At 37.3% G+C, this 9,338-nt stretch overlaps 1 protein-coding gene across 1 annotated transcript; it reads right to left on the bottom strand.

Annotated features, from left to right (window-relative positions):
* Positions 1-599: 599 nt before the first annotated feature.
* LOC132156118 (fanconi-associated nuclease 1-like) lies at positions 600-7,698 on the bottom strand. The gene is given in 14 exon segments (XM_059564989.1): positions 600-1,070; positions 1,235-1,363; positions 1,902-2,096; positions 2,213-2,316; positions 2,756-2,924; positions 3,323-3,487; positions 3,605-3,724; positions 3,854-3,962; positions 4,043-4,174; positions 4,502-4,735; positions 5,213-5,411; positions 5,517-5,657; positions 5,981-7,235; positions 7,565-7,698. Coding segments are annotated over 13 exon segments (3,012 nt in total). The 5' UTR covers positions 7,158-7,235; positions 7,565-7,698; the 3' UTR covers positions 600-932.
* Positions 7,699-9,338: the final 1,640 nt, after the last annotated feature.

The raw sequence follows: 9,338 nt of genomic DNA, 5'->3' as shown, positions 1-9,338 counted from the left end.
CCTAAACACCCATTCACACCACAAATATAATGGTAACACAAGATCATTGGAAACACTTTCTGATTTTTTTTTTTTTAAGCTGATGAAGGATAATAGCATTAAGTCAATCAGAATTCACCCGGATTCTAGCATGGACATAGAATTATTGTTACAGGTATCTTTATAGTTATCATTCTTGTTGAGAATGGGCCTTAAGGAACAGATCAAGTGTTCTAGCTAAGATTCTATGTCCTGGACTGGACATTAAGGAAATTTGATAATCTCCCTTTATCTGCACTTATATATTTAAGATACTTTACATTAGCATGATGTGCAAACTTCAGAAGGTGTAAAGATTAAACTGAAAAGCATGATTTATTAGTTTTCTTATGGGTGTCAAACATGAAAGATATGCGTGTCGTGCAATGAAAAGGTATTTCAGTCTTGGAATGTGGTCACCCAGAGTTTCTAAGAGTTTTTTATTATCTACAATAATAGACATTGTACACATAATAGACTTAATGGAATCCCCTTTTGTGAGCTGCAAGATTATGTGCTTATGTTTTCCCTAAATACATAAGCATTTTATTATTATTTAAACAGACAAAAAGTATTGATGATTAAGTATTGATGTTTTAATTTAATGTCTTCAAAGTATTTACTTCAGAAATGTTTTTTTTTAATCAGCTGTTAAAATAGTCACTTTACAATGAGCACAAGAATATAAAAAAAAAAAAAAACGTGAGGTAATTTAACAGTTTTATGATTCAGATTGGGAGAATAAATAATTTTAAACTCAACTAGAGGGCATATTAATAATCTTCTTTAAATCACCAGATTAGTGCCAAGGTAAGGTTTTAATACCATCATTAAATCCATCCATTGTCTTTCAAACACTACTAACTCTGCCTGTTCGGTGAGTTTAGGTCTTCATTCTCAGTGTGACACTAGCCTCATTCCCGTCGAGCCCCTCGTGCTCCAGTGGCAGTGACATGACAAACTTCTACATCGGCCCCAAGCTTATGCAGCTCATCCAGCCAGATCTGTTGCTTCTGGGACAGACGGTCATTAGGACCCTTTACTTCCACCAACTAGAAGAACAGAGCGCAAATGAGCAACAATTTAAAGGCCCCTTGTTTATAGATCCAGTATTTCCAATGTTTCTTAACATTATAATCTAATTAAAGCAGTAAAATAAGTCACATAGTCGGAAGCTGAATACCTTCCTAACCAGCAAGCTGCGTCTCTGACTAACCTTGACCATCTTGTTGTACGTGCTCCAGACTACCAGATCTGGAAGACCTCCTCTGCAATGCCTGTAGTCCTTTGCCATTCTGAGGACCACACCGCTCAGGAAGTGGCCACCAAGACATGCAACTAGACTCTAAAACCAGACAAAGAAAATTAAGCAATTACAGTATGGTTGTGAACATAATTTGGCATACAGTTTAAACAATTAAATATAATATTATATATTATATATAATATATTATAATAAATTAAAAAGAATGCTTGTCCTAGGGAGAAAAAAAACCCATCAATGAGTGTTTAAATTAATGATGTTATAGAAACTTTGAGGAGGAAATGGACCACTTGTAGGAAAAAAAAAGAGAGAGAGAAGTCACAATGCTCAATGTGGCAGCACTAAAAAAGGAGCCAGTTGCCTTTTAATAGAGGCACTGATTGTTTTTTACTCTAAAATACAAATGCACTTTAGATGGACCAGCTTGAAAATATTTTTTTTGCCTGAGTTGAGCTGAAGAATCAACATTTATGATACCATAGTTGTCAGACTGCTGATTTGAAATGACTTTAATTGTTACTGTAAAGTAATCTTTGCAAACAGACCAGAGCTGCCAGAAAGCTATTACAAAGATGGCCACCCCCAGAACAGACTTGTCGTATATAGTCTCAGAAGTTACCTGTGCCTGTTGAAGGGAGGAGAAACGCTCCCAGTTTATCAGCGCACACACTCGCCCCTCCTGTGCGTTCCACACATCAGCGAGCAGCTCCTGCAGCGTCTCGGCAGATGCCTCGCGTAACATCTCAGCACGCGCCTCAATGGCTTCCCGCCGGTTACCATAGAAACAATCAGTGTGCAAATCCAAAGGACAAGTCTGGGAAAGGGCATGCAGTCAGTGATCACTGATCTGTTGGGGTGGTATGCCTTGACAATTAAGTGCAACCCTAAATGTGTGAAGTGCACAGTATTTATTCTTTCATTTTTGTGTACCTGGTAGGGGTTTCGGAAGACATCAGGAACCCCATCGATAAAGATGATGTCCCACATGAGGAGTCCAAAAAGGCTAGAAAATGTAGAGCCTTCTCCATGAATACCTTAAAAGAGGATTTCAGAAACATACATTTAAAGCACAAAAGGCACAACAGAATGAATGTGCTTGTGTATGATGTTACAATGTTAAGACGTTATGAAGAAATTTAGAAAATGATTTTGAGACTATATATATTTAATGGATTTTCGCTGAGAATCTGCACAGATTTAAATAGTTTTCACTGAGAATCTGCACATGACTCAAATGTCAGATTTGTGAATGAATTGTTCACTTGAGTCTAATCTTTTTTTTATGAATCACTTGATCCGGTTCACAAGCCAGTTTGAACGATTCAGACATCTATACATCTCTTATGATCTCTATGGTATTCCATGGAAAAACACCGTCATTGTGAGGTTTGATTCATTATGAGTGAGCGATTCCTCAATTTCCTCAAAAATTATTCCTTCATATAATGATGCACAAACAATGTGATGCCAGACCTTGATCAAAACCAAGCGTTCTGTAGTGCTCCAGAGCCAGTTCCTCAACAGAACACATGACCATAGTCCCTCGTCCCTCTGTGGAGCGTTCATCCTCATTGGCCGCTCTGAGGAACACTGATTTGCCCATACCACCCTCATGAGGAAAGAGCTGGCCTCGAATTGTCACCTGTTAAAACACTCCTGTTATAACACTGTGTTGTTATTGTTAACTAAAACTATGAAAATTAAAATACAATAAAATCAGATGAAACTTGAAAAACAAAAATTTGAAATTAGAACTTAATATGTATAAGTTGAAGCACTAAAATAATAAAAACTGAAATAAAAATTTGAAATAAAAATGACAAAAAACAAATGTCAAAAGCACATAACTATTAAAACTCAAATTAAAATGAGAAAAATAAATACAAATTCAACAGTATGTGTTCAATACTAAAATAATCTTTAAAAAAAAAATGTATCCACATTTTCCAATACATTAACTTTAGTATTTAGTGACCACAAAATAATATGCATTGAGTAACACTGTATTTCAATGGTCCCCATGTGGAACTGAACACTCACATGAGTGACATCCTGTACATGCACAGTGGGCAGATCTTGGAGCAGCAGATGGTACTTCTTCAAGCTAGCAGATTCTTTCATTCGGGATGCACGCTGGTGAAGTGATAATTTGTGGCCTGTTCGGACCACAGGATCATTCAGTCCATCCCGGATAACACAGATGGCCTTGATACAAAAGGTGTCATAATCAAACAATCCTCTGGACAAATGCTTGTGTAACCGACACAAAAGTAACATTAAAACAGAATGTCTGTTTATATTTACAATCAAATGAGGAGGTACCTGCTCATGTCGTTTTAGGTGTTGCTGGAGATTGAGAGCCAGTCTGTCCCACCAGCGTCCCCTACTGTCTACACAATACACTAGCTGGGACAGAAGATTCCTCAGCTCCTCCACAGACTCCTACATTGCAGAAATGAAAAGATAAATAATTCAACAAACTCATGTAAAATCAATATACATGACTGTAAGGGGTTTGCAATGGCATCATTGATTCCATGTTTCTTTTCCACGGTTTGTGTATTCACCCACCTCATAGCGGCGAAGTCTTTGTAAAATCTCGACTCCTCGAGACAGTATCCGAGTGTAGGTCCAGCCCACAGTGAAACACCGCAGAAAAACAGGCAGTTGTTCTTGATGACTGCACACAGACTGAAACTTAATCCATCTCACGAAAGCAAATAAATTAAATGAAAGAAAAGGTTGTTTTTTTTATCAAACCTTAGGTCACAGGAGTCTTTAATCTCCTGCCAGGTGTCCTTTGCTGTAGTATAGAGGACATAGGCGTCCTCCCAGCTGCCTGTCTGCATTGCAGCAATCACTTCCTGCAGCGTACGCATCGCCGTTTCATACCTGTACAGAATCAGTAAAAGACACAACAATGTATCTAGAACTTAATAACAAATATTGTCATCTTCAAATTAGTGTTTGGGGCAAATCTCACAAAACTGGTCAAGAAGATGTACAGGTCAGGCCAAAATCACAAGACAAAAATAAATAAAATAATAACTATAATATATATATATATATATATATATATATATATATATATATACACATACACACTTTTTTTTTAAGTGAAATGTGACCTGAGCATTTTTTTTTTTTTTGATGTTTTGATTGACTATACACCTTTTGTCACCTGGGCATAGTATGATTATAAAATAAATATAAACTGACCTGATGAGGTCATCCCTGTCCTCAAATAGTCTGGCTGAGCGATGTACTGTATACTCTGGGAAAGCTAGATGGCCAGAATTGACAAGCAGAATGGTGTAGAGCTGCCCCTGACCTCCAGCGGCCATCTCCTCCTCCTCCAAAGTGTCTGTGAGGGAGAACAGGAGCAAGACACGGGAGAACACGGCACGTGATCTACGGCACAGATGCACACAGGAACCTGCAGCCTGCTTGGCCCTGAAAAAGACAAGCATGGGTGTAGAATTCACTTACATTACTCATCACAGGACTTTTTGAAAATATCTCTCAAGCCTGAATTTATTTGATCAAAAATGCATTTTAAAACAACTTTTACATTTGAATATATTTAAAAAATTTAATTCATTCCTGTCATGGCAAAGATGAATGTTCAACAGCCATTTCTTTATTCTTTAGTGTCACAGGATCCTTTAGAATCAGAAATCATTCAGATATGCCGTTTTGGTGTTGAGGAAACATTTCAATATTAAAAAAGTTGCTGCTTTAAAATTTTGTGGATCAGTTTTTTTTTCTCAGACATTTAAATGGTACTGTATATGTCAAAGTTACCTATTTCAAATTTTCATCTATGACGTGCACATGTTCCTCTAGAACAAGTACACATTTCTGGCAAACATCACTCTACTGAAGTATAAACTGTACATCCTGATAGCGCATACATCTTACACATCTCACCTCTTGAGAATGACTGCAGCAGTGTTGTTTTGACTGACAAAGAGTGATCGCTGTTTCCCCAGCTGGAGTAGCCCCTCTACCAACTGCTGCTTCTGAGTCCCCTTCCCTCCGCGGCCCAGATGAAAGGTTTTGGCCAGGTTTCTGAGCTCCGGTGCAGGCAGCAGATCCAAAACTTCTTGGATGTCATGAAGCTCAGATTCTGTCACAGGGAAGAAGCCATGAGCTGTAGGGTAGTATGTTTCTTGATACTGAACTACAGCTTTCTAAACTGTTGACATTTTGGTTGACAAATCACATAACTAACCTGTTTGTAAGAAGCCACATGTGACCAGCTCCTGAATGACAGTCCTGAGGTCTGAGCTGATCTCGGTGTATTCCAGTTTACTGACCTGAAGCCACTTCAGCTTTCGTTGAAATAGACGGACATAAAGCATCTGACCAGGCACTACAGGAAAGGGAGAGACAGGTCTGAAATACTACAAACATAAACTACTGTTCAAAAGTCCTATCTTAATATATTTTTTTACATATAATGAATTCCTGTAATGGCAAAACTGACATTTCAGTAGCCATTACTGTGTCACATGACCATACTGATTTGGTGCTGAAGTAACATTATTATCAGTGATGAAAACAGTTGTGCTGTTTTATAGTTTCTGGAAACCATGATACATAGAACATCCATTAATGAATAAAACGACAAATAGACATCCTTTGTAACATGACTCAAAAGTCATCATCAAAGTGACTTTAAAGTAGCTCCTCTACCTGAAAGCTGCTGAAAAGTATGAATAGTTGAGAAGTCATCTTCATTGAAGAGCATCCTATCATCCTCGTTCTCCAACACCGCCTCAAGGACCGTCCGAAAGTTCTGCAAGTAATACGGCTGCCTGGTGTGCTGATGCTCTGATCCCTCGCTGGCTTTCTCTGCAGCTAGCGCTTCGCACTCATTGGCTGATGTTGTACAGGGCTTCCTCTCAGTGTCCTTGGTTGTGGTCTTGCTTTTGATTTGACTCTCTAATAATGGAACAACATCAGACAAGGCCTCAGTTTGAGCTGACTTGACATCCGTTTCATGTCTGTTTTCAGTTTTATATCTACTTTTCTTATGCTTGACGGAGGTTTCTGTAGTGTTTGTATAATTTTTAGGCAACTCCTCTGATTTCCGCTTTTGTGCCCTTGAGGCCGATGCCGATTTCACTGACTGAATGTCAACGTTGCTGCTTGATTCTGCCAGTACTGTCACAGATTTCTCAATTCTTTTCACTTGAGGTTGGTTTGAAGCCACTGGCTCTGTTGGGAACGTGTTATCTGTATCCATGCCACCGGATTTAGATTAAAAAATTAAACTCTCCATGCAATTTTCCTTCTGTGAGCTGTTCAGTTCTGCATCATGGCTCTCTTGTTTTCCAGAGACATGAAGATGATCCATCTCAGATTCTCCTGAAAGTCTAAGTGCTCTTCTAGACAGTTTAGAGGACAAACTACCAAGACCAACTGTTTTAATCGGGTTCGCTTGTAAATTTGTTTCAGATGAATCTTGCCTCATAACACAGCTCTTTTTAAAATACAGACTCGTATCGGCATCTTTCTCTCCTGGGCTTATCTCTTTCCCATCATTTCGAGTTACTGCACCATTAGAGGGTGTGTTGGTTATTTTCTCACTGACAGCTGGTGCATCTTCAAGATCCTCTCCAAGAAACTTATGACACTGAGAGTCTATATGTTCATTAATCTTGTATCGAGGTACAAGTTTGCCACACAGAGGGCATGCCAGTTTACACGGTGGTGTATTCCTGAAAAATGAAGTTATGGATGCAACCCCACCTCCATTGCTCGTTCTCTCTTTGATTGCACTGCACTTCTGGCTTTTTTTCTTTGCCACTGAGAGTCTCCTGGCACTGCCTCTATTTGATGAGCTGCCTCTCCCCGTCTGAGATTCCATAACTGTTTATAGAAGTCGACTCATGGACCAACTTGAATGGAATGGAGTATTATTCTGAAGCAGGCTGCATATTTGTTTCTGAACCTGAGGGAAAGTACATACAGTAAAGGACAACATATTCAGGAGACGTTCAACAGACAGTGGCTGAATTAAGTAAAGTAACGGTGCTTCATTATATCTTTAGTCATATTCATAGATGCTTCTTTACAACTGATTTGATTTGTCCTTTGTTTCAGACTCTGCAGGACTGATAATAGACCAAAGTCCATTTTGCAAAATATTGCATTAGCCACGCCACCAACGAATTAAAATAAAAAACATAATAATATGAAAAAAAAACAATACTGTCAAATACATAAAAAAAATACTTATTATACAAGTATAAATAAAGCTTCTGATAACTGTACAGACCTTCCCGGAGCTGAAATTAAACGTGAAGCGTGTCACAGGAATTCATGGCGCCAAGATTTAAGTTTTTTTTTTTTTTCAAAATAAAAGTTCGGTCTTACTCCAGTCAAGTATTTAGTAATCGCTTTAACACAAAGCTGATTTTTCGTTGTATTTTCTCCAGTAAAAATGCTGCTGAATCGCAACTTAGTTTTAAAATAAACGCAGTGGCTTCCAAATGTAATGTCTTATATTTGAGGATTTACTGTAGAATAATTTAGCTTAAAGGACTTTTTTTCCCCAAGTAGTGTTGGAACTGTTCATCCCAAAATAAACATTCTGTCATTATTTAGTATTTACTCACCTTAATTTCTTTTTAAACACCATTTTACAAAATATTAATAATTTCACTATTTGGAAAGAATTCTATAATTTTTCTTTATTAAAATTGACCAGAAGGAACAAAACACGCATTTTCAAGAGACAGTGTTGGATTGAATTCAACAAATGGACAACAGTTGCAGTTTAATTTCAACTGTAGCTACAAACACACATTCCTTACATGAACGGTGGTGATAACACTAAATCAAAAATATTTTTGCACTTTTAAGAGCATTATTTTTCTCACAAATAAAATAGCTTTTTTCTTGAGAGAGAAAAATATTTGGGGTATAAAGACATACAAAACAGTGGTCTTCCCAAAGTCTCTTTTGATTTCATGACAGATTTTAATGGATACTACTGAATTAAAATGAACCAGTAATGTATGACAGCCTTAATACTCTCATATGAACCCTCCAGCAACTTTTACTGATTTAAATCTCTAGTACTATTTAAGTTATACTCATACAAAAGAACCCAACATATTAAGCTGGTTGAAAAACTGTAGAATATATCCAATAAATATAACCCAAATGAAGGAAAAAATATTTTTCTAAAGTTTCCTAACAAGCTTAAAAGTAAGAGAATGTGGAAGAAACCAAAAATGAATATTTCTGCACTTAAATACTTTAACCAATGTGATGTTGCAATTTGTAAAACGAATTCAAGGCACTTGCTGTGAAACGAATCACACGCCAAATACACAAATTCCTTTTCTCCATAATTTTGATATAAGATTTTATAAAAAAGAATAGAATAAAATAGATTTAAGAACATATTTTGAGAAGTCTTCATATCATTACAGTTTTACCAGTAATTATATTCATGAAGAATCATGTTTGAGATCTGACCAAATGTTCCTTGTTAATACAGGCACACAGGAATTTCTCTGGCACATCTCTACTGGTTTCTGAAAGAGGGGGTGAGAGTGAAAAGGCTGCCAAAAGTCCTTCATGGTGGTTCAGTGCCTTGCTCAAGGCACAACAGCTGGTGACAGAGAAAGTAACCGATTCTGAATCAAGGCTTCCCGATTCTTGCCGCCCATACTGAGAGAGCAATCAATATCAGTTAGTACTGATCCAAGAGTAGAAGTCAAGAATCACGGCAGGTTTGTTCACTGACCAAATCTAAAGATTTAAACCCAAATTAGTAGGGTTGCTAAAGGCTTTTTTCCCATTCAGGATACACAACAGATATTGGGCAACATAGAGCTCTTTGATACTTCTGGACCAACTTAAAGGTATTGTTCATCCAAAAATGAGAATTCTGTCATTTTCTTATCACCCTCATACGACAGCCTGTTTCTGCTACAGAATTGTTACTTTTTTCTTGCAATTCTGAGTTTATATCTCATAATTCCAAAAATGTTATAGAAAGATATATACTTGCATTTCAGACAAAAAAGTCGTAATT

This window comes from Carassius carassius, chromosome 13, assembly GCF_963082965.1.
Source record: "Carassius carassius chromosome 13, fCarCar2.1, whole genome shotgun sequence".
NCBI lineage: Eukaryota > Metazoa > Chordata > Actinopteri > Cypriniformes > Cyprinidae > Carassius > Carassius carassius.
Note: the sequence above shows the minus strand (reverse complement) of the source record. Positions and strands in the feature narration are given on the sequence as shown.